Source organism: Rutilus rutilus (genome assembly GCF_951802725.1).
Source record: "Rutilus rutilus genome assembly, chromosome: 6".
NCBI lineage: Eukaryota > Metazoa > Chordata > Actinopteri > Cypriniformes > Leuciscidae > Rutilus > Rutilus rutilus.
In genome coordinates this window covers 20,901,230-20,926,633 of record NC_140214.1, presented here as the reverse complement: position 1 = coordinate 20,926,633, position 25,404 = coordinate 20,901,230, and the positions used below count along the sequence as shown (strand labels likewise).

The 25,404-nt window shown below is 37.5% G+C and overlaps 2 protein-coding genes across 3 annotated transcripts in view; one reads left to right on the top strand and one right to left on the bottom strand.

Moving 5' to 3' along the window:
- The window catches only part of tesk2 (testis associated actin remodelling kinase 2), a 29,570-nt gene extending 9,232 nt beyond the window's left edge, over window positions 1-20,338 (top strand). For both annotated transcript variants that reach the window (XM_084411125.1, XM_084411124.1), the window contains exons 4-11: window positions 2,053-2,101; window positions 11,266-11,412; window positions 12,950-13,032; window positions 14,423-14,507; window positions 14,609-14,692; window positions 14,843-14,929; window positions 15,319-15,460; window positions 18,335-20,338. In XM_084411125.1, the coding sequence (XP_084267251.1) occupies window positions 2,053-2,101; window positions 11,266-11,412; window positions 12,950-13,032; window positions 14,423-14,507; window positions 14,609-14,692; window positions 14,843-14,929; window positions 15,319-15,460; window positions 18,335-19,242 (1,585 nt within the window). In that variant the 3' untranslated portion in view covers window positions 19,243-20,338. The remainder of the gene's footprint in view (window positions 1-2,052; window positions 2,102-11,265; window positions 11,413-12,949; window positions 13,033-14,422; window positions 14,508-14,608; window positions 14,693-14,842; window positions 14,930-15,318; window positions 15,461-18,334) is intronic.
- Window positions 20,339-20,520: 182 nt separating this feature from the next.
- toe1 (target of EGR1, exonuclease) lies at window positions 20,521-24,720 on the bottom strand. The gene is made up of 7 exons (XM_084411138.1): window positions 24,199-24,720; window positions 24,070-24,110; window positions 23,880-23,976; window positions 23,639-23,797; window positions 23,289-23,548; window positions 23,038-23,200; window positions 20,521-21,234 (listed from the first exon to the last, which is right to left on the bottom strand). Exons 1-7 carry the CDS (start codon window positions 24,310-24,312, stop codon window positions 20,590-20,592), a joined length of 1,479 nt encoding a protein of 492 aa, XP_084267264.1. The 5' UTR covers window positions 24,313-24,720; the 3' UTR covers window positions 20,521-20,589.
- Between the last annotated feature and the right edge of the window lie 684 nt (window positions 24,721-25,404).

Below are 25,404 nucleotides of genomic sequence, written 5' to 3'. Positions count from 1 at the left end.
ACACGGTTCATTAAAAACTTCCGTCAAATCTGTCGCCACAAAAATTGTCTGATTGCTTATTATGATAACTATGGTAAAGGTAGCACAAAAGACAGGCTTTGAGGTGTTTTTCAGTCAGCGAGCCTTCGGCAATACCCGCCTTTCAATCAAATAACACCAAAGCCTGTAATTTTTCCATAAAGAAAAAAAAAGATGTTCTTAGGAAATATTTGAGAACTTCTTAAGAATTTTGCAAGAATTGCGCTCAGGAACATTCTTACGAACTTCTTAGAATTTATCTTAATTTAACAAGCTTGTAACTAAACAGGAAAATGGAAGTAACGTGTTTCAAAGAAAAACAAGACTGCAGTATTCATATAAAGATATATGATGTAGCTTAATATATATATTAGGTTTCCTACTCTTTGAACAAGGTGTGTGCCTCGTTTTATGCACTGCCAGTGGCTCAAAATAAATGCCGTCCTTTAAATAGTGAGACTGTGGGAGTGTTGCTTTCAATATGAATCTTTCTCTCCTTTGTAATGGAAATGCAGGGATGACCTCTTCCTCCCCGTTCCACAGAAATCCATTAAAAATAGATGGAGTGTAACGACATCCTGAGTTTAGATTTCATTGTGATCAAAAAGCCTCCTCTTGGTTCTCAGCTCAGCTCAGAGAAGAACTTGTGAGTTTTGTCTGCTGAGATAGCCCGCACCTGAGGATGAATGGGGAATTGGACCTGAGAAGTAGTTCAGATGTGGTGTTTATTTTTATTTTTTTTACTTATGTATGTTTTTTTAATATGTGTGTATTTGTTTTATTTACTCATGTTTAATTATTTGTTACATTTTTATTTTTTTATTATGTTATGTTTATATGACGAAATGCCACCTAGAGAATTTTTTGTGATGCTTGTCTAGTTTGTAAAGCAGAATGTGAGTTTGTAGGTGGATGAGAGAGCGAGAGGGGGTCTGTGTGTGGTTTACAATCACACCATTGTTACGTCTTAGTGAATGGGGGTGGAGGGACTGTAGCGCAGACAGGAGAAGGCTGAGGGGATCTTTGTTGAAGAAATCCCAACACAGACCCGCAATAAAAGCCAGGCCTGGGGTTTATGGGGCCATAACTTTGAAAACAGACAAATTTGTATCCTGTGTAATGACTCGTGTGAGGTGGCCATTCAGAGACATAGATACGTTGTGTCGTGGCTGAGAACACATTAGTGAAAAGCTACTGCATGTCTATATTATGTAGGTCCCACACTAGACATTTATCTGATCTGCATTTTTCAAATGTGATCTCTGACTGTTCGCACTGTCATTTTTGCAGTTGATGACTTTCTGAACATTTTGCTTCTGCTAATGGCCTTTTGTGACATTTTGTGACGCCTCGCATCAGACAACACAAGTGACCGAGATTTTACTTAGACATAGTCTTTACCCATGCAGACACTACCATTCAAAAGTCTGGGGTCTGCAAGATTTTTGTTCATGTTTTTGAAAGAAGTCTATTATACTCACCAAGGCTGCATTTGATTGATTAAAAATACAATTAAACGTAAATGTTGTGAATTGTAGCATTATAAATGTCTTTCTTTACTGTCACTTTTGATCAATTTGATGCATCCTTGCTGAATAAAAGTATTTATTACTTTCGAGGAAAAAAAAACTTCCTGACCACAAACTTTCGAGCAGTAGCGTAAGTGGCAGAGATATAGAGATATTACTGTATTGACACATTCATACATATGTTGTCTGACTGTCTCACATTTTATAGCTAGTGTTGATGTACAGTGCCATAAATCTGTCTGAGTGGTGTCATTTGTAAAAGCCGTTTTTGACACAAGAAATTAACGTAGAGCATAAATAAGTCTATTTAACGGTAGCCTCAGAGAAAGTCAGCATTGGCGTAGATGACAACAGCTTAGTCTAATGAAATTGCTGAATTAGTGCTTATTCCATTGTGCATTGATTTAAAAAAAAAATTGCCATCCTTAATCTCCTCAAACTTGTAACTTGTACTGCTTTAGAGCATCTAACATCAACCTCTCTTTTTGTTTTTGTGATGTTGTAGATTCATGGGGGTGTGTGTTCAGGAAGGTCAGCTTCATGCTCTCACAGAGGTAAGCGACATCAGCTCAGACTCAGAGCTTTCATTCACCACACATCTCTTCAATTGACCCTTCATCATGGGCAATAAGGGTGGGCGATATGAACAAAATCCTGTCACGATATGAGTCATCTTATTTCACGATAACTATATATCACAATATAGTTTATATAGTTTTGCTTTAAGTATGTTTTTTTAGAATTAAAAATGTATATTATTGAAATAATTGTCATCAGTTTCAATATCACAAACTAATACTGGCCTGAGTAAAAAAACTTACTGAAGTAAACAAAAAAAAACAAGCTTACTGAAGACAAGTAAAACAAAACAAGCTTACTGAAGACAAGTTAGCAGTCAGTGAGAAAATAAGAACAATGAAACTAATTACAAGCAATAGGAAAACAAACTACAATAGAACATACAAATGAAATGGGCCTACCTGAAAAAACTTCAAGCACTATAAATAAGAAATACTACATACATTTTATGAAGTAATCAAATGTATAAAAAACACTGCATAGTCTTCACTGTGTAATTTACTTATTTATTTTAATTTTTTTTTAAGTTACAAAAGTGATTCAGTCAAGAGCAATTTAACTAACATTGATGAGACAGCAGCAGGTTCATTAGGCTGCCGTCACTTTACGAATGCAACTGTTTACTTTCACTTAAGACATAAATGACTGTGTTTGAGGATACTTGTAAAGATGGGCATTTTGACGCACAAGTATGTGTATTTGCCCATCCGAGCCAAATTCGGTGGCAAAAACAACTCCGTTCAGTATTCACACGCTCTCTGCACTGTGGCTTCATGTGCACACGTCTCTCAGACAGCGCTCAGAAACAGTCTCTAAGACCGTTCTCTTTCCCTGCTTTTTGCTCTTCAACGGTTTAAAATCAATTGATTTTAAACCGCAATGCTTAAAAACACATTCAAATGATAAGCTTTTGTGACCATGCAGCACAGCAACGTCATGTGAGCTTAACCGTAATAGAGACGATAGTCCAAAATCCAATACCGGTTGACAAATTGTGCCTTTGTTGCCTTTAATTGTGTCTACTGGTATATTGCCTAATGGGCAATGATGGCACTGCAACAAGATAACGTTTAAAACATAGCCTTTTGTACCAATAGCGCTGTATTGAATTTGTTCTTGAATAATACTGGAAAAAGTTGGTCTAAAGCCGGGTGCATACTGTGCGATTTTTATAATAGTCCTTTTACGATTATTTCTTGTCAGACTGTACAAACATAATCGCTGTGTTGCCATGTCACACTGTAAGATCTCAGTTTTCATTAAAGGGGTCATATGATACGATTTTGTTTTCCTTATTCTTTAGTGTGTTATGTAGCTGTTTGTGCATGTATAAGATCTGCAGAGTTACAAAGCTCAAAGTCTCAAACGCAAAGACATATTCTTTGTAAAAGTTAAGGCTCAGTCACGCCGCCTTAAAATGCTTCGTTCAAACACGTCCCCACAAATCTATGTCAGTATGTGGGGGCAGAGTTTCATGACACAGCCCAAATGTATACGCAAAGAAAGAAGGCGGAACTTTTACTCTCGCTGTATTATTGTTCCCGCCAGCACCGACATCTTGTGGAGACGCTGTGTTTTTCCTTGCGAAAGCCAAACTACTTTGTTTGGCCTTCCAAAAGAGGACACAATTAGAAAAACAGTGGTTAAGCTTTATTTACAACACTGTTCCAGAACATTACAGCCAAAATATTCGACTGTGTGCTGCGCATTTTTCGGAGGACTGTTATCAGAACCTGGGAGAGTACAAGGCCGGCTGTGCACAAAGGCTGATTCTAAAAAGTGGGGCAATTCCATCTTTGCAAGTACAGTCTAGTACTTCTGACTCACAGACACAGCCTTTAAGTATATTTTCATATTTTAAGAATTTGCTACTGACTATTCAAATGCAAGTTTTGAGCAGTAGAGAGTAGTGCTTGTATGTCATTTCTACGATCACAAATGCAGACATGGTTTTGTTTACGTGTTCTCACCCCCGTAGCACGACACGTAAAAAGACAGTATACTATAATCAGTAATTATGTCTCCAATGAAATAAAACCTTACCAATCTGACAAGTTCTGGTCCAGTCATGCTGGCAAAGTTGATCAATCAGCTTGGTCATCTGCATTTTCCGAATTGATGAGGTAGTACCGACATTATCACCTGTCATTATTGCTTTGGGAGCTGATGTTCCAAATATGGTAAGGGGCGTGACATTTCGGTCACACGCGTAAGGTATTCGGGCCAATCACAATGCACTGGATCGCTGGCCAATCAGAGCACACCGTGCTTTTCAGAACAATGAGTTTTGTAAAAATCAATGCATTTCAGAAAGGCGGGTCATAGAAGAGCAACAATAATGTACGGTATGTGTGAAATAATGACTTTTTTTAACCTAAAACCACAAAGACATTGCATTAAACCAAATACACAAAATAATGTTCTTTTTAGAACCATCATATGACCCTTTAATGTCTGTCAAGACACGTTAAAAACGCACGCACGCAAGAGCTTGTCCAGAGTTTTACATCATCAGTCAATAACACTTTCAGTGACAGTGAGCTGCATTACACGCGGCATTGAAATGGAGGCTACAAAGAAATCTCTAACATTAATTTTGGTCATGGCTTGTCTTGAAAAACAAATGGCAGACAATTTGGCAGTCATCGTAGAAGTCACACTGCAGGACTGTGAGTCAAATCCTCTGACACTGCCAGAATTTCGTCGGAGGTAAAATTTGATCGCAGCGGTCATTTAATCGGCTTTCAGTCAATCAATGACTTCATATTTTAGCCAAGGATTAGAGAAATCTTTTAGGATTTGCAAAATTTGTCTCAGACGGCAAAATTGTGGCCAAAATCGCAGTGTGCATCCGGCTCAAGTGTTTGCAGTGTACCTTGATTCCTAAATTGGTGGCATTTCCCCCTGTGAATCAAATGACTCACTATGACATTGAACAGTTTACTCTTTGTTTGCAGTGGCCCGAGGGGAAGTATTCTATTAGAGAGCCCACTGGCAGTCCCTTAAGGCATGATGTATTTTTTTCCATCTCAAACTGTGTGAGTGTTTTATGCCTGTATAGCCCCTTTCACACAGAGATTCAGGAAAATACACGGATAAAGTGACCCGGGATTTGACCCTGGTTCGTTCGATTTTGGTTCATTCACACTGCCAGTGATTTTCCGCAATCAGAGAGTGCGTTCACACACAACCCGTAAAAATCCCGTAAAGACACGTGACATTGATGTGACTTGTAATGTCTCAGCAGCGTCTTAAGTTTGCTGATGAGCTGCGATTTCTCTCTCGAGAAACCACGCTTGTGCATTTTTTTACTCTGATTCGATCATAAACTTGCGCATTACGTACCGTTTCACAGCTGGCTAACGATCCCACGCTTCAGCGTCATCACTACGACACGGCATTATTACGGCTTTTGTTCACACAGCGCGCGTTCCGGGACTGAACACGGCAATGTTACTAGGTCCCCAACCCGGCATCGATCCCGGCATCAATCCCGGGTCGTGTTTACGTTCACACAGAAGGCACTCTGGCAATTTGCCGGTAATTTCCCGGGTTCAAAGCGCTGTGTGAAAGGGGCTTATGAATGCTGCAGTGCAATATAGCCCTATGCTGAAGATAAACATTGATTACACAGGTAAGAAGGGTACATATTTGTACAATGTGCATAAATCATTATCCTCCAACTTGAACCAGTTGATTTAGTTGGTGGGTGAGTGGGGTTTTTATCAAAGCAATGGCCTTTTATGAAGGTTAAATGAAAGCTTTCTTTTCATAAAAACAAAGATTAAATTGCAGGCATTGAGCCAAATGTTCTATCGAAAGGCTGCATATGGGCCGGTTCACACAGAAAGCGTTTTTTTGCTTTGAAAAATGTGAGATGCAGGCTGTGGAATGGGAAAAGATTTTTTTTTACCTGATTAATTATTTCAGAGCTTGGCATAGCTAGGAAAATTTATTCAATATAAAAATGCCCATTCAGTTATTTTATTGATAAATTAATAATAGTGTGAAAATTATTTATTAATAAAAAGTGTGAGAAATCACACTTTTGAAATTAGGCTAACTTGTACATCCAAGTTTTCCAAGACAGTGGAAAACCTGGTTCTTCATGAGAAAAAAAAGTTAGCCCATGGTTGAGAGCCACTGCATTAGAGAAAGTCTTTTAAGAATAATGAAAATGCATTTCAAAAAGTCAAAAAGAATCAGTCACCATCGAATAGTTTTTAATGTACAAAAATAGCCTTTTAAATAAAAATGAATCGATTGGCTATCAACTCACCAATTTGCACCTTTAGGAAAACTGAATAGTCAGGATGAGTAAAATCTTTGCAACTGCACAAAGATTATATATATGTGACATGATGATACATTAGTGTTTCCATTATAGTCTAAACTATTGCAGATCCCTTGTTCTTGCCGTAGCCCTGTGACCTTTGCTCTGCTTTTTTGATGCATGTTGACAGAAAAGGGTATAAGTGCAGTGGTAATCACTGGCCTGCTGAGGGATTCTACTATTTTTCAAAGCCACTGGGGCCTTATGTTGCTCATGCCATTAAGATTTCCCAGTCATTTTTCCCCCCATAAATACACTTCATTTAAAGGACGCTGAGTGATTTGACAGTGTATTAAATGAGCTCTCTCATCACTCAACAGTTCTGAAATCAGCCCCGCAGGAAGGTTTTCATCCTCTGTTGTAGCCTGCATCAGCACCCAACCCACTCAAGGTTACGGTTTCACCAAGAGGATTTGCTCTATTTAGGCATGCACATCAATCACCTGGAGTACCTCAGCTTTAGACCTAAACTGGACTGTTCCTTTTTGTTCAGTTTAATCTGTCTGGCAGTACGTCAGATAGTCAACACTGATCAAATGGTGCGATGTAGGATTAGTTTTAACCCTTTGAGAGATGAAGCCAACAAATAGCAGAAGTAGGGCACTTCCAGAGGAAAGATTTCCTGACCTGGGTTCAGGATAGATGTTGGGCATGAGGTCAGGTCTGTAAGAAGAGTGAGAAATGGGATTAGATGGGGACAGCTAGCCGCATGGCGTGATTTGGCTTGGCTAACTGTGTGCCATGTACAAATGTGCAGGTCTTCATACATGCAAACACTTAGTGGAGCTTCTCGTAAGCCCCAAAAAACAGATTTTTATTAGATACTTACTATTTGTATTTTATACAGTGCGTCTCCCAGTAAGTAGTACAAGTTCTGCACATGTTGTGGTTTGGCTAACCGTCTGCTGATTGAAGTAAACGGAGCGAAAATAGACATGCCCAAATAGCTAAAGAGTGGGCCTTTATATTTAGCCCTGGATATCCAAGACTGTATGTCAATTTATGTTGTTCCTAAAACAATGAACAACTTCCCTCCTTATATCACTGTTGCATTATTTATGCATTTTCCTTATGCTCACCACAACTGCATTTATTTGATAAAAAAAGCAACAATATTGTGTAATATATTATTACAATTTCAAATAACTGTTTTAATAATAGTAAATAGTTTAAACAAATAAATAGTTTTATTTACTATTTATATTAATAATTTGGGTCAAGACATCCCACAAGCTCATTTTCATTTTTATGCGGATGATACCGTTATTTATTGTAAGGCTGCAACTTTACACCAAGCTTTTTCACATCTACAAACTGCTTTCAATCTTGTTCAGGCACAACTGTATCAGCTTAAATTAGTTTTAAATGTTGAGAAAACTAAGACTATGCTCTTTTCAAAATCTAAGAAGTCTTTTGAAAGTCTTCCAAATATTTTTAATATACATGGAGAACAGATTGAACAAGTCAAATTGTATAAGTACTTGGGTATAATAATTGATGATCAGCTCTCTTTTAAGTTGCACATTGAAAAACTGGTACAGAAGCTCAAATTAAAAATAGGATTTTATTTTAGAAATAAAGCCTGTTTTTCTTGGAAAACCAGGAAGAGATTGGTTGCTGCAACATTTCTCACTGCACTTGATTATGGTGACCTGCTCTATAGAAATGCGCCTGATAAATGTTTATCTTCATTGGATACAGTCTTTCATAGTGCACTAAGATTTGTGACTGGATGTAAAGCATCAACACATCATTGTACTTTGTATAAAATGACAAAATGGCCTTCATTATCAATGAGGAGGCACATTCATTGGCTTATGTTTATTTATAAGTCTATGTTGGATATGCTCCCTTCTTATCTTTGCACTTATATGTCTCGTAGCAACTGTTCCTACAATTTGCGTTCTGGTAATTTGTATTTGTTGTCTGTACCTATGGTCCGTACAGAGTTTGGTAAGAAGGCCTTTAGTTATGCAGCCCCTTCCACTTGGAACACATTGCAGATTGATTTGAAGTTGCAAAATTTGATTTCTTTTGGTCAATTTAAACATTACTTGAAATCTTTGGAAATAGATGCTATAAATTGCTGTCACTGCTTTTAATATGTATTTTTAAGTAGTCTTATGCTGATTGTTTATGTATGTGTGTTTGTTGTTTATATTTGTTACTGTGCGCTGTCAATACACTGTCATCTTGGCCAGGTCTCTCTTGGAAAAGAGGTTTTAAATCTCAATGAGATAACCTGGTTAAATAAAGGTTAAATAAAAAAAAATAATAATAATAATAATAGTTTAAAAGGTATTTTAAGTTTACAATTTTAATGTTAAAATTTCAAGAATTTTCAGCAGCCCTGGATTATTATTTTTTTTCCAAGATTTTTTTGATGAATAAAAAGTTGGAAAGAAAAGCGTTTGTTTCAAATTTCTTATAAAAAAAAAGTAAAAAAAAAAAAAGTAAGTCTTTATTGTCATTTGATCAATTTAGGTCCCATTAATATGCAAATTATCCCCGCCTCCACTCTCTCACACCAGCTCAGAGATTCACTTGTTGACGATCACACATTGACGTGATTGGTTACAAGGTCATTTGTAACGTCAGAAACACCAGCGATTTTAAACTGCAGTGAACCAAAGACCGTCTCAAAAAATACTGGTGCAATGGTGTTGATTTATGAATTTGAATTTATTTATTTGAATTTGTACAGGGTTTGTCTTAAAGCATATTTAAAACACCACATAGACATTGTCACCACAGGGGGACTTTAAAAGCATGCACACACACGAGATAAAGAATCCAGTCTTAGTAACTTAATAAAAGCTGTGCTGCTTTTACATAGACCAGATTGTCTCATGAGTGGCATTTTGTTGAGATCACGACCAGCCAGAGGCGGACAGAGTACTCAGCTTCATTACTTGAGTAAAAGTACAGATACCCCTTGCTAAATTTTACTCAAGTACAAGTAAAAGTACTACAGTCAGATGTCTACTTAAGTAAAAGTACTGAAGTACTTGTTTTTAAAAGTACTTGAGTATCAAGAGTACAAGAGTACATTTTCTAAATATTGCATTACTACTGCCACAGTGCTTACATTGGTAAACACAGCAAACACTTGAAGCGAAAACTATCATTAACTTGTTCAAAAAATTGAAATAGTCTGGTGAGGTGGGGCCACGGGTTGGCACATTCCCGGGATGGACCTGCTGCGTCTTCATCCATTGTTTCGTCCATGGTTTCGTCTCTTATCTAAATCTGACCATGGAGTTGACTTTGGCGGAAAGCTGAAGGTGATTGCTGATAGGCTGTCCCAATCAGTAGCGCCTGCACAATCCAATCACGTTTGAGAGGGAAACAACAAATTGAGGGTTTCCGAGATGTTTCTTTTTTCCTTTTTTTTTTTTTTTGAAGTAACGGGTACTCACGGTTATGGATATAAATGTAGTGGAGTAAAGAGTACAATATTTGCCTCTCAAATGTACTTGAGTAAAGTCATGAGTACTCCCCAAAAATGATACTCGAGTAAAGTACAGATCCCTCAAAATTGTACTTAAGTACTGTACTCAAGTAAATGTACTCCGTTACTGTCCGGCTCTGCGACCAGCTAAATACTATTTGCTTTGTCTCAGTAACCTATTATCAGACACTTTAGCTTGCAGAATAAATTACTGCTGCCTGCGAATTGTGCTTGATATGCCCTTTATATGTTTGGTTGCCAACATTCCATGTACAAAAGTGTTCACTCATCTGAGGACCGTGTGGGCTGAGTGTGCCATTTGGGACGGGGCTAAGTGCTCATTTTGTCAATTTGAAGTTCTAGGGAATTCAGATAATTAGATGTTTTGCTGGTGTTTTTTGTAAACCTTGATCTCAAGGTTATGCTGTATACAGCAAATTTTAAGAGAGTGACTTGTACCTCAAGATTTTACTTTTGCCTTTGAATGAGTCCTCAAAATATGAGAGCATAACCCATTTGGTCATTTTATTTAAGGGCCAAGGTGCAGGTCTATTGATAACCTGGCCGGGTCACGGCACCAAAGCTTAATGGGAAACTGGAAGGTTCTGTCCTTTTGACTCGGCCATCTTGTCTGCCTGTTGGTATCTCACCGCACTGACCACATACTAAGGTCTCCTCTGTTTAGTCATCCATGGCTAATTTTGTTAGCTAAATATGGAGCCCTTTATCTGTCAACACAGATCATTTCAGGCAGCCCAAAATTAGGACACAGTTGAGACCAGTGCCCTGTGGTGAATGCATCAGGCTCCTAGCGAGTAGCATGTGCACCACATTAACTTTAAAACAAGTCTTTGAGATATTAATCACACACAAAACATTCACAGCTGCAAAAGAATAGTTAATACGTCTCTTGCGGAATAATTGCCTAATTATTAGATGTTGCTTTCATGCAAATTCACTATGTGAAACAGAAGCACTTAAAGGGCTTCTACTGGGCTCTGCTAATTTGCACGCTTTTGTGACTTAACCATTCCACTGGAGAGTTGGCATGGAATACTTTTACCCACAGGAAGCTGATAGGATTCACTTTTGTATTGTAAACACAAAGTACTGTGACCATCAAAATGATTATAATCCCCATTATGCAAATATTAAAGTTGCTTGATTCAATTGTTGCCCGTTATTGTTGTACATGTCAGATTTTTTATTTTTTTATCAGATTCAAAGTCTTGTCATTTTTGTTGTCCCATCATTCTAACTAATGTAACCTCATGAATACAATATGGGCCATTTGAGGGTGTCAAAGAGATGGAAACAGTGATGTCTGTCACATGTGGCATTTTCTCTTTTCTCAGTACATTAATGGTGGAAACTTGGAGCAGCTGCTGGACAGCAATAAGTACCTGAGCTGGGCCACACGGGTCAAGTTGGCCTTAGAGATCGCCATGGGCCTCAGTTACCTACACTCCAAGGGCATTTTTCACAGAGATCTCACCTCCAAGGTAATCATCACAATAAATACACTACAATGCAAAAGTTTGGGGTCAGTAAGATTTTGTCAAAGTCTCTTATGCTCACCAAGGCTGCATTTAGTTATTCCTTTAAAGCTACACTGTGTAAGATTTTCTCCCATCTAGCGGTGAAATTGTATATGACTATCAAATGAATATTACTTTCTAGCCCCTCCCATTCCGAGGGCGTTTTAACTCCTACGGTGGCCGTATTATTCCAAGATTAACATGGCTTCCAGTTCGACTTCGTCTGTGAGTGTTCCTTCAAGTGATGGTTACTTTAGAAAACTATTACAAATTGCATTTAGTTATTTAGTCAGTTAACATGTAGGTTATGACCTGTATGTAAAACGAATAATAGTTTTACGTTTTCGTTATTTTGGTACCATTTCATTGCTAACATCAGCTATCAGGTTCCCATACGAATGCAAGCTAATCTTAGTAAAGTATCAGTGCTATCGTTATTCTGAATATTGTACGAGATTAATAGTGTAAGGCAATGTTTACAGCGTAGGCTACATCATTTTCTCCATGAGCAGAGTCAGAGATCTGCCGGCAGTCGCGAGTAATCTCCCCCTCGCATTCGTCACGGTGCCACTGAGTGTAAAAGCGTGAAAGGCGAAGCTTGAATTTCCAGGTATGTCCCTCTTTGGCTAATGTATTTTAAAGATGGAGGCGCAACGTGGCTGCCGCCATTCGAGCGACTCGCTCGTATGTATTCTGAATGGCAGATTCTACGCTTACGAGAATACTTGATTAGTTGGTGGAAGTAATTACATATGAATGAGCACATATAATTTTGAAAGAACAAAGTGTTTTTTTTTGTGCTAAGAATCAACTTAAAAATTTACACCGTGTTGCTTTAAGCTGAATTTTTAGCAGTCATTGATCCTTCAGAAATCATTCTAACGTGCTGATTTGCTGCTCAAGAAACATTTATTTTCAGTGTTGAAAACAATTGTTGCTTTTTTCAGGATTCTTTTATGAATAGAAAGCTCAAAAGAATCGCATTTATTTGAAATAGAATTATAAGCGTCTTTGCTGTCACTTGATCAATTTAATGCATATTTGCTGAATAAGATCTGAAGAATCTTACTGACCCCAAATATTTGTGAATGTTAGTGTAATGTTGTAAATAGTAATTACATTGCTTAATTTTATTGGTCTCATGATGGTAGGCAATTATTGGATGAACTCAAGGTACACTTGTCCTGTGGGTTTAATGCTGTTACTTTATAAACAAGAAGACTATATCAGTCAACACTGAAACAGATGCTTTTAATTTCGTATTCACAGTGCTCTTGTTGGTGGCATGCGCTGACATGCTGTCTCTACCTCCAGCTGTTATGTTATCTTCTGGGACTTCCCATAATTATACACTGCAGGAATCACCCCTGTGGCTTCCTAGCTACATCATTACTTTCTGTTTAAGTGATTCTAATTAACTGAATCTCAGGTGTAAGGTATCCTGTGGGAGAAGTAATATGATCTTCTAGTTACTGTTTCTTTCCTTTTGATGTTCTCTCAGAACTGCTTGATCAAGTCTGACGAGAATGGCCACACTGCGATCGTTGGAGACTTTGGCCTTGCTGAGAAAATCCCCAGTCACGAGTGAGTAACAGGCAACGTGGGGACCTACAAAATGAGTAAAACATGCACACGTGATAATTTCACTCTGCTGCCTGTATGCTAATTTTAGCAGCAGCTGCAGCTATGATTAATATGGCTTTTCCCCCATATAAAACAGTAAAGTGGGCATCCTTCTGTTTTGCTATGATTAATATGGCAATCTGAAAGGAAGCAATGGTGAGACGCAAGCAATGTGGACAGGGGATCTAATTTGGAAGGAACATACCGTCCAAAGCCAACTTTAAAGAGAGCTAATAATACCAAAGCGGTTCAAGACCCTTTCTTTCCCATGACCTCCTCACCACTAGTGTGTGTGTGTGTATATATATATATATATATATATATATATATATATATATATATATATATATATATATATATATATAATTTTTTTTTTATTTTTTTTTTTTTTTTTTTTTTTAAATCGAATAGTTGGTTGGTTGCCTGAACAACTAGTCAATTAATCCCTCTTTTATTTGATTAAACTGGAAGCTCTGTATAATTAGACCAGTTTCAGGGTTACATTTTTAAAAATTTGCACCATCTTAAAGGGTTAGTTCACCTAAAAATGAAAAAGCTGTAATAAATGTTTCACCCTCATGTCATTTCATCAGACATTCATCTTCGAAACAAAGATATTTTAATGAAACCTGAGAGGTTTCTGTTCCTTCATTGAAAGAAATCAAAAAATGTATGCTTCCAAACGTTCATAAAGACATGGTAAAGGTAATCCATATGAATCGAGCTCTTTAATCCACGTCTTCTGAAGAGACACAATCACATTATATGATGAACGCATTTCATTAATTTAATCACATAAACATAAATTAATGGACATGCATAGAGAACATCAAAAGTGCATAAACATGTTTGCGCTTTAGCAAGAGCCAATGATGTTTGTTCTCATGTGTCAAGCCTAAATTATCATTTAATTCCTATAACGCATTACGCAATCATGTCTTAAATGAAGATATGTTTTAAGTGCAATCTGTCTTTGTGTTTCGAAAGATGAACTAAAGTCTTATGGGTTTGGAATGACATGATGGAGTATGACCACTTTTTTTTTGGGATGCTCAATAAACATGGAAGACAGTTCTGACAGCTAAAGTTCTATTTAAAGCACTGTCGCTAAAAATATTGAATCTTTAAACATAGAATTGAAAAATTAGACACTAGTCAAAGCTTTTTGTGTAGTCATGTTGTTGATCAACTAGTTACCCCTTCTCGATCCAGCACAAAGCATTGCTTTCTCAACTGAACTTTCAGGTGCCATTAAAGTCATTGTAAGTGCTTAAGTGTCTGTAGTTATATGATGTGTGAAAGCATTTTAACATGTCAGTGTTTTGACCAGACCACTATCCTGTGTGTTCAGTTTTGAGGGGGAGAAGCTGTCTGTGGTGGGATCCCCATTTTGGATGGCTCCAGAAGTGTTAAGAGACGAGCCGTATAACGAGAAGGTTAGATTCTCGGCTGCAGTCGGCACTCAGCACTATCACAAAGCTTGTTTCATGCCAGCATCTATCAGGACACACAATCGTTTCTCTGTATTCATTTCTAGGCTGATGTATTTTCATATGGCATTATTTTGTGCGAGATCATTGCAAGGATACAGGCTGATCCCGACTACTTGCCGCGCACTGAAGTGAGTCCACAGCAGCAGTAATTCACTGTTATAAACCTCTATAATAAATGTTTTGGAGATAAAATTTGTTACTACATGACGTGTTTATGCTAGTCATTAAAACCTCTTTGTCCTAAGTATGACATTCACCCGCTCCTGTGCTCCTTGCAGAACTTTGGCCTGGATTACCACGCCTTCCAGCACATGGTTGGAGATTGTCCCCCTGACTTCCTTCAGCTCGCCTTCAACTGTTGCAATGTGAGAGTTTCTCTTTAAAAGAATCATTCATGTAGTGGTAGTTCTTTTTAGGGTGCACCAAATAATTGATCTATATTCTTACCACATACTGTATTTTTTATTTATTTTCTTTTTTTCCCAATAGTTTTATCATGTAAACTACTGTTCAAAAGTTTGGGGTCAGTAAAAAATTAGTTTGAAACATTAAAGCATTTTATCAACCCAAAACTTTAGAATGGTAGTGTACGTAATGTAATAATATTTCATATCAATTTATCAACAGACAAGCAACTACAACATGAAACTGCCCCACTGTAATATCTGTGATATTAGAAGTGAGAACATGGAGCTCCTCCAGATTTAGATGCTGATGCTTTTTTATGTTCTTGTTGCCTCCACATATATCCCAGATGGATCCAAAGCTCAGGCCCTCATTCCCAGATTTAGTAAAGAGGTTGGAAGAAATCCAGATACAGCTGAAAGCTGATGACTCTGAGAGGGAGAGGATGCTTCTAAATGCTGGAGAGGTTGAGAAAAAAAACATGCCTAAAGGTGCGTGTTTATTCATGCAAACGCATTTATTTCACTACCGATATTGATTTGACTAACCTGCAAATTGCCGATATGATCACGAAAACTTCTGGTGTCCATTCCATACTATTTTATTCACTTTCTGGCACCAAACTTAAAGCTTTGATGTGCTTTGAACGCATCTTTGATGTGAGTTGCTTTGACAGAGGGCTAGTACATCCTGTCTCCCGCTGAGGCTTTGCTCATACCATCCAACACTCTCTTTCCATGTAGTATCGCAGGGCCAATGAGTTCTAAGAAGACGGAGACTAGAAAACGAACAGGATTGGAGACAGTAACATTGTCTGTCTATGAGCTTTATGGATTGGATGTTCTTTCCTTATGGGAATTACTTATAATGCACAGCTTTTGCTTTTTCTGTCTTTAGCTTTGCAATCTCACAGTCTAGTTTCCAGTGCTAGTTCTTCATATCCTGAACAAACAAGGAATAATTCACAAAACAGTGTGTGGCTAGAAGAGATTAGAGGCTCATTGAAAGTTTCAGATAGATTACCATTCAAGTGAGATATTTATATATTTATAGAAATAAATGAATACTTGTATTCAGCAATGAAGCATTACATTGATAAAAATTAACAGTAAAGACAATGTTACAAAAGATTTCTATTTCAAATCAATGCTTTTTTTTTCTTTCTTTTTTTTTTACTTGAATGTTGAAGGATGAATCCTGAAGAAAAAAAAATGTATCACTGTTTCCACAAAAATATTAAGCACTGTTTTCAACATTGGTAATAATCAGAAATGTTTCTTGAGCAGCAAATCAGTATATTATAATGATTTTTGAAGGATCATGTGACACTGAAGACTGGAGTAATGATGCTGCAAATTCAGCTTTGCCATCACAGGGATAAATTAAAAATTTTAATATATTAAAATACAAAATTTGTATTTTAAAATTGTAATATTTCAATATTATACAATTTCAATATACTGTTTCACTAGTTTTTGGTCAAATAAATGCAGCTTTGACTTGCATTAAAAAAAAATCTTCCTGACCTTCCAAACCTTTAAACTACCAACCTTGTATTCTGTTTCTTAAATGTTTTAATGAATATAGGCAGAGTTTGTATTCCATGTACTGGTTTTTTTTTTTTTTTTAGTGCACTATTTTGAGTTTTGATATGTTAAACCTGATTCATTCTCTTTGCCTTGCACATATATTCAGTCAAATGAACATTACAGATTTTGTCACCCCCTAGTGTTCAAGATTATTCCCTTAAAGCTCATGTGTGGGTTCTGTTTGGTGACTAGCAGAAATATTGTTTGCATCTGTCATTGGTTAGCCCCACCTCAAACTCATGTCATTGGTTAAGCCAGTGTTGTTGTATCAGACTGGTCATTATGCTCTCACTAAATTTTGATGGTGCCATAGTGTTTACACTTGTCAAGAGAATCAATATATATCAGTATATTAGTTAATGCATTTGGTATCATCATGAACTAACAATGAACACCTGTTTTTAAAGCATTTATTAATATACACAAACTTACAGACTCCAAACTTTTGAAAGGTATTTTAATAATGTTTCTGAAGGTTTTTTATTTTTTATTTTCAGGTAAAGCTGAATTCTCAGCATCCATTACTCCAGTCTTGTCACATGATCATTCAGAAATGATTCTAATATGCTGATTTGGTGCTCAAGAAACATTTATTGCTATTATTTTATTATATATTAATGTTGAAAAACTGTCTTGCTGCTTAAAGATATACTATGTAAATTGTGGCCCTCTGGTGGTTAAACAAAGCATTTTGCAGGAGAATATTGTTTTGTTTTGCTTCGGCTTTTCGTGATCGTGCGGATGAATATGGTTATCCTACTGCTCACAAAACATTCACTACTAGGGTTAACAACCAGTTTAGATAGAAAGGATCTTAGGCTGACTAGCTGAAGACGTTACTGTAGCTATACCCATTAATAGATACGGTACTTCCTCAAATTCCAGCACAGCGCTACAACAACCATAATGAAATGGCCCTTCACAATAGATAATGCTTTACAATGAACTCTGTTAGAGAACTACATTTGGTAATTTATCTGTTCAATAAAATACCTTACTCACCTTTGAGTAATAAACGCCATCTCCGCTTCGCTTTTACAACATTTCAAATCCCTCCGTTCTCGCCTTCTCCGAAAAGGCAAGCAAATGTTGGTTCACATTTTATTACGAGCTCTGTCGCATTCTCTTTTTGAAGGCAGAAGCTCCTTATTTCAGTTTTTTTTATTATTTTTTTTATAAACCTTTCTCTCTCGTTGTGACAACTAACCAATGCTACTCCCACATCTGGGGCAACTTTTCTCTATTTACGGATTTAACAAGACACGCACGGGCGAGTGACACAAGTACGCAATTTCATGCGAAAAGCATCCCGCTTGGTCTTAAATATAAACACTTATAATGGGCTTAAAATAGTGAATCAGTTAGACAAAAACACGTTTTGGAAGAAGGATTGATGGTGTATTGATTTCAGGATTCTTTGAATAGTAAGTTTAAAAGAATAGCATTTATTTGAAGTGCAAATTCTTTTGTAATAAATAAGTGTCTTTACTGTCAATTTAATGCATCCTTGCTGAAAAGTATTAATAACTTCTAAAAAAATTATTTGTTAGTGTTTTGTTAGCAATTCTTGCTAGTGAAGGTTAATTAAGATATAAAAATGTATTAGTATACATAGAAATGACTATTAACAATGAACAATACTTCTACAACCATTATTTTCCTCACTTGGATATTTTTACCTAATGCGCTGCCTAATGTTACCATATAGAATCTCACTGGAAAGTGTTATCGTAGAAACACTCTAATGTGGTCTCGCCTCTCTTATTGTTGTTCTAGGTCCAGGTGAAAAGGGTATAAAGAGGTTAAATCCTCTTGCTTTTCAGGGCGACAAGATCCCACCCAAGTCCCCCCGTCCACGTCGCAACATCTGGCTTTCCCGTAGTCAGTCCGACATTTTCTCTCGTAAACCCACCCGCAAAGTGAACGTCCAGGACCCTTACTACAACCCAGGACCTAGGGGCTTAACGCATGGGCTACCGAAAGTCAACCCTTTCAGTGCCAGAGAGGACTTAAAAGGTGGCAAGATCAAGTTTTATGACATGCCCAGCAAGTCGGTCTTCTCGCTCATGTTTGATTTGCACGCACCTCACGGCAGTCAAAGCACATACCAGCCTCAACCCAACATCAGCACTGGTGCCTCTGGCAACAACTGCTCCACCTCCTGGACGGAGCCCTGGCAGCTGCCCGGTCGGCAGTGTCGTTCGCTCCCTGTCTCTCCCCGGCTGCCCCACTCAGAAGTCTTATTCTCATCTCACACCATGTCCAGGAGCGAGGCCGGACAGCCCAGCGGTCAAAAGACGCTCAGCAGCTGGGCTAAGAAGTACGCTGTAACAGAGATCCCTCCATTCAAGCCGCAAGCCGAAAAAGAGGAGGAAGTGGGGGCGGCAGAGGACTGGTCTTCTCGTGTACCCTCTGATGGAGGAGAAGCAGAGGCCATGGACTGCTCTAGTAGCAGAGGAAGCCCTGCGGATGATAAAGCCACTGTCCTCAGCCAGATGCACAACGGAAGTCTCGGTGGCTTCTGCGAGGACATGGAGGCTGAAGAACAGGATGGCATGATGATCTCCAACAAGAACTCGCTCACGCTAAGCATGTCTGTGGAGCCTGAGGAACTCTGTCCGATAGTCCTCACAGCCTGCAAAGCCTCGTCTTCTGGAGGCCACATCTCCAGATGTGATATCTAGATAGTGTAGAAAGGAGTTTGGTCACGCAAACAGAGATTATATGCATTCAATATTTAATACTATAATACGATGTATATGTTGTTCCTTTAAGGGAAGGAAACCCTTGTAACTTAAGCTAAAAGGGGACTGAACATGGGAGCAGGAAACGGGTGTGAAACACTGATCCGGTCCATGCGTTAGAAGTTAGCCATCACACTATGAAGAACTCAAACAGGGAGATACAATGGACGGCACTTCACACAGGGCTAATGATGAGACACGTTCTGTTTTTTCTGTATGATACATGCTATATTGGTTGCACCACATTAGTTACCACAAAAGCCGTTTTGTTTTTGTTGTTTAAAGTTTGTCCACAAACTGTATCCAATGTATATTTAAGTGAGCAGCTTTGGCCATTTCAATGTGTTTCTGATTTTTTTCATAAGTTAATGAAAGGTGATTTGAGTCTTTTTGCACTGCGTGGGCCTGGCAAAAAATCCGCAGCAAACATTCCATGTCGTCTCGCATCTTAAAAAGCTCCAGATTTTATCCTATGCTAACGGTGTGTGCCATGGTAATTTCAGGACAAGGACAATTTTCACACTTTGACCTCTCAGGTCTTCAAAAAAAAAAAAAGTCCATGTCTGTATCTACTTAATCGTAATTGCACTTGAAATAAGTTAATGGTTTGAACTTTTTTTTTTATCTGTTATTTGTCACTACATTTCTATGCAATAAATTTAACCAAGGCGTGATAGTTTTATAGAGAGGATTTATTTTGATATTTATAAGGAGAAAAAAATAATTTTACTATGTCTTCATTGTCCGTGAACTGTTTAAACTGTGTTGTTGTTGTTTATATGATCTGATGAATAGATTTCTGTACATGTTGAAAATGGTCAGTTTTTGCTAGTTTATTCTTAACTCTATTTTTCTGTTTTCTCAGTCCTGACTGTTTTCTCAACACTTTTAGATTGTAGATTTGTAAATGAATGAGAAAGAGATGTATATTTCTACCAAAGACAGATCAGGACTTTTTTCCCCCATTTATATGGCTTTAATTGTCTAAATGCATGTGTGTATTCCCATTTGTTTAAAATAAATTCAAAATATCTTATTGATGTTTGTATTGTGGCTTTGCTTAATGTACTATTGTTCATTAACCTTGTTGCAGACCTAAACCATCATCATCCATACTTTAATGGCTCCTTCAAAATGCCTATCAAATCTAGCACACTTAAGAATAGTTTAAATGTACATTAAATCAGACAGGAGAAAACAGGCATTATAAGGACAGGAAACCATAGGAAAACTTAGATTTTATTTGTCCAAAAATGTACATAAATTGAAATCTTAAATTAAAGTTTTCTATGCATTTCCTTCAGCTTTTACAGCAGTGCTTTTCCCCCAGACATAGTCCATCTTGTGCACATGAGCCTTTGAAGACTTTGAGAAGGTGCTTTTAACTACATGTAGAGGAACAGACTTGCCACTGAGGAACAGCTTATTGAGACATGTAGGAACGAGAGGAGCAGTGCTGGATTCCTCTGTGTTTTTTGTCAGATTTCTGGCATAAGCAAAAATATAGCCAGTCATGAAAGCGTCAAATCCTGCTCGGTGAGTTCCTCCTTCGACTTTCTTCTGGTTTGGTCTATCAGGCGCTTCAGCAGGTGCTTCTGGCTGAGATTCCTCATTTCCATTCTTGCTGGCTGTTTCCCCAGGTCCGATCACATGAGTGGCATCTGTTGGCTCAGCTCTCGTGGTCTCCTCCTGATGTTCAGGGAGTGCTGGTTCAGACATGGGCACTGCCTGGTCCAGCTCAGCTCCTTCAAAGTGTGACCTTTTCCCCTGTGGGGAACTGCATGACTCAGAGGCCCCTTTAGAATCGTTCTTTTTGTTCTTGCGCTTCCTCTTCTTCCTCTTGTCTTCTTTGATCTTCTCATCTTGCTGGATTATAAGGTCTGTGTCATGTGACATGGTGCACTGAGAGCCATTAGGACACCATCCATAAGCCTAGCAGTAGAGCACAGCAGAAAACATTAGCAATGTCATATACAATTTCAGGAATACGATGATGAAGGGGGTGAGTTTAAGTGAAACCTCATTACTTTATTGAAATATCTATATGCCTTCACACATGCTCTTATTTTTTTTAACATGAAAATGAAGGCTTCAAAGTAGGAAAATAAAGAAACAGACAGCTCTTATTCAAACAGAACAGATAGAGTAATGATGGAAATGTAATCTGGAATTATTTGGCAGTAAATGCGACACTTGATCATTCTGTAAATAATACCAAACATCATTAAATGAAAAATAAAAACAGTCTCCTTTTATCCTCAGGAAAAAGTACAATAACAGGGGTATCAATACTGACAATAAAAAGATGCCATTAAAGAAATGTTGGTCACACTTTATTTTAAGGTGTACTTGTTACAGTGTAATTTTATACAAATAAATACTGAGTAATAATGTACTTGCTATATAATTAAGGTTGGGTTTAGGGTTAGTTACATGTAATTATGCATAATTTACTGTTATTATTAAAGTACATGTAAGATGTGCAACAGGGACACTGTATGGCCCCGTTTACACCTTGTGCTCTTGTGTCCAATTTTAACCACTTCTGTCCCAATTTCTTTGAGGGGAGGGTCCATGTATGTTTTTTTTTTTTTTTTCGATCTAATAAACAAAATTAGCTTGCGCAATTTACATATGAACAAATGAAAATTTTCCGGAGACAACGGAAAATCATACAGAGAGCAGCCACTTTCATTTCTGCTGTGATCCGCAAGACCGCAAGAGTGTGTGTTAGAAATCTAGAATGGTTAGAGAACATTGTGCTTGATAAGTTTTTCGTCTTCAAACTAAACTTGGGGCTTCAGCTGACAAAGTTTAAATCTCGTCTGGCTAGCACGCTTCCCATAAAGTTTACACGCTAGGTCAGTAGGCGGAGAGTTTCTTTGTATGACAACCTGGCAAAACCTTATGTACGCACAATTTGGCATGTTTCAAAAATAAACTGAAGATGTCAATTTTCTTAGGCCAGACATAACTTTTGGCCACCTGTGTGTGTGTGTGTGTGTACACATGTTTTCCTATCCCGGTGGGGACTTCAACCTGAATGCACACAGACTCATGGGGGCTCGTGTCACAGTGGGGACCTAAATAGAGGTCCCCATGGGTACACAAGCTTATAAATCATACAAAATGAGTTTTTTTGGAAATGTCAAAATGCAGAAAGTTTTCTGTGATGGGTAGGTTTAGGGGCAGGGTTAGTGTAAGGAGATAGAATATACCGTTTGTACCGCATAAAAACCATTAAGTCTATGAAAAGTCCCCACAAAGATAGTGAACCAGACGTGTGTGTGTTAACAACCGTGCAAAACGTTTGGGGTCTATACGATTTTTTTTCTTTTTTCTATGTTTTTGAAAGAAGTCTCTTATCACCAAGGCTGAAAAATATGTAATTTATTCCTATGATGGCAAAGCTGAATTTTCAGCAGCGATTCTTCCAGTCTTCAATGACGCATGATCAGAAATGTTTAAGTTATTCTAATATTTTAATACTGTCTTTGTGTAAAGCTATGTTGTCGTGTTACGTTGAAAACTGCTGTACAGCTTAATATTTTTGTGGAAAACGTAATTCTTAGATTCATAGAAACAAAGCAATTTATAAAAATAAACAGCATTTATATAAACCATTTATTTTAGTCAATTTCTTTCTTTCTTTCAAACCCCCCCCCCAAAAAAACCCTTACTGACTCCAAACTTTTGAGCGGTAGTATATAACCCCAATGAATCTGAGGAACTCACAGAGAACTGAACACAGATGTTGAGGGCTCCATCCTGATTCTGGTTGTCCAAGCAAGGCCTGTAGTCGATGTAGCTCTCCATGTTGCCTGTATATTTGCAAAACTCTAGGAACACACGACTCCCATTACCACCGCCTTCAATGTCTCTGCTATTTAGCAGCTTACTGTGGAGGAAAAGAAATACCTTAAAGTTTAGGAACTGAACAGACATGTACATTTTTTACTTTTGGCATATTGAGGTATTACACATACCACTTCTTATAGGCATATTCCAGGTATGAGGCTGTAAGCCGCAGCTCATACTCCGTTGCATACTTAGTGTCATAGATGCCTGAGGGAAACATCTGGGACAGATCGGCAGTGAAGGTGCCCAGTCGCTCAGGTAAATGGGCATAGAAGCACTGGTACAAGAAGACCATGTCTATCAGCCCATTATGGACCACCAAGGGCTTGTTGGCCCGAAGCAGTTCTAAGAACAAGGACCGCATGTTTACCCCATGGGCATCACCTTCCTAAAAGAAGCACAAAACACCTACTTAAGCCTCCAAACCTGAAACCTATACATCTTGATGAAACGTTCTATCTTACAAGTTCATACTCACTTTATCATTACCCTTATGATAAGAAATGCCTTCAGCATATTGTTTGTTGAAGTCAAATCCATGTTGCACAAGGAACTTCACTGACTGAGGTTCAATGATGTATTCCTCTGAGCAAAGCAAGGTTAGATTGTAAATCTGGACCAGGTATGTGCTGTCAGCCTAGAAACAGGAAAAGCACAAGAATCAATGCAATGTCCGTTTACATATTCAGAGGGAAAATATGTTAATCAAAGATCCTTACTTTGTTGTCAAGCTTTTTATAACAAGCAAACCCCAATGAAAGTATTGAACGTGTGCGGGCTGCATGGCATATGGCTTTGTATCTGTCTTCAATGGATCTTTAAAGGCACAAAAAAAACATTACTTTTGTAATTACCACTTTCCCGGTCATTTATGATACTGGATAATAATATTTTAATCACACAACATACTCAGCCAGAAGAGCTTTCCTTGATCCAAGACCACTCAGTTCCTAAAAGAGACCACATACATGAATCATCTTGCTCCATTCTGGTATTAAACACATTAATTTTCTCAATAGAGAATGCGTTTTATCTCACCGTGTCAATGGCGATGAATGAAGATGTTTTAATGGCTAACACCATTGCTGCCCATAACTCCTTAAAATTGTTTCCCTGCACATCTATTACAGGGACTATCATTGAGGATGACATTTTAAGTGCACTGGATAAATTAACCAATACCACACATCTGCTGAAGACAGAGATGGTCTTTACAAACTACCTCTCTAATCAAGTCAACAAGTGAGAGCTCTACGTCACCGTTGTTATATATTTACGTAAAACAAAATGATGGTGCCGTTAAAGCAGATAATGTAGACGTGCATAAAATGTCATTTCGGAGAGCAACAAAACATAATCGAATATATCTATAATGTGCCTGGTAGAATTACAATAATTGCTTGGCTTTCGCGTTTCTCCGACTGTTCCAAAATGTATTAGGCTACTCTAAACGTCAAATTCGTAAATGTGTTCCTATAACTTTCATAAGTTCAATCGCCAGTGTGACATGTGAGTGTGTATATTTTCTTTCCGGTTGGAGTTTCTTCTACGTTTTATGACGGATGGCGTAATATGCGTGTTCACCACCTACTGGGCTGGAGTGTACTTTTTGAATAAAAAACAAAACAAATAAAGTATTATTACTATTAATCACTTTAAAACAGTTCACAAACATTCACAAGTAAAGAATTTTTTTTTTAAGTTTTTTATTTTTATTTTTTACTGTAAATCCTTGAGGATTTCAAAACCAAAAAGTGGAAGATTACTTAGCTTATTGAAGAAATGTAAATTATCAGTAGACCCTGATACATATGCTATTACTAATTTTATTTTATTTATTTTCTATTATTATTATTATTATTATTATCTCTTTCTCATTTTATATAGGCGTAGTTGTGCTCTGTTTTAGGAACCTTATGGTTTTGTATTGCCTTTTTGTAATTGTTAACTGCCATTTAAAAAAAAACATAACGCAAAAGTCATAACATTACCTTCTGTAACCCTAATACTTTAAAACATTAGTACCTTTCAAACACGTGAACATAAAATAAACTTATGAAAACAATTAAAAAATGTTTAAAGCTTTTTAAATTTATGTAACAGCTCACATGTTATCTTTTTTGTTTTCTTTTTGTTCGTTGAATTGCATTCTCTGAACTGTTAAATCATGCATAAAAACTATTTGCATTATGTGCATTTTCTAAATGTGCACGAATTTCATACAGGCAAAACTAAAGTCAACTC

What these genes read in the sequence shown, in the direction of transcription:
- toe1 (XM_084411138.1), bottom strand. Translation starts at nt 24,312, where the DNA reads ATGTCATCCTCAATGATAGTCCCTGTAATAGATGTGCAGGGAAACAAT. An exon ending in AGGAAAGCTCTTCTGGCTGA is followed by an intron (nt 23,977 to 24,069) that starts GTATGTTGTGTG and finishes GTGCCTTTAAAG; the next exon opens with ATCCATTGAAGACAGATACA. An exon ending in GAATATGCCTATAAGAAGTG is followed by an intron (nt 23,201 to 23,288) that starts GTATGTGTAATA and finishes TTTCCTCCACAG; the next exon opens with TAAGCTGCTAAATAGCAGAG.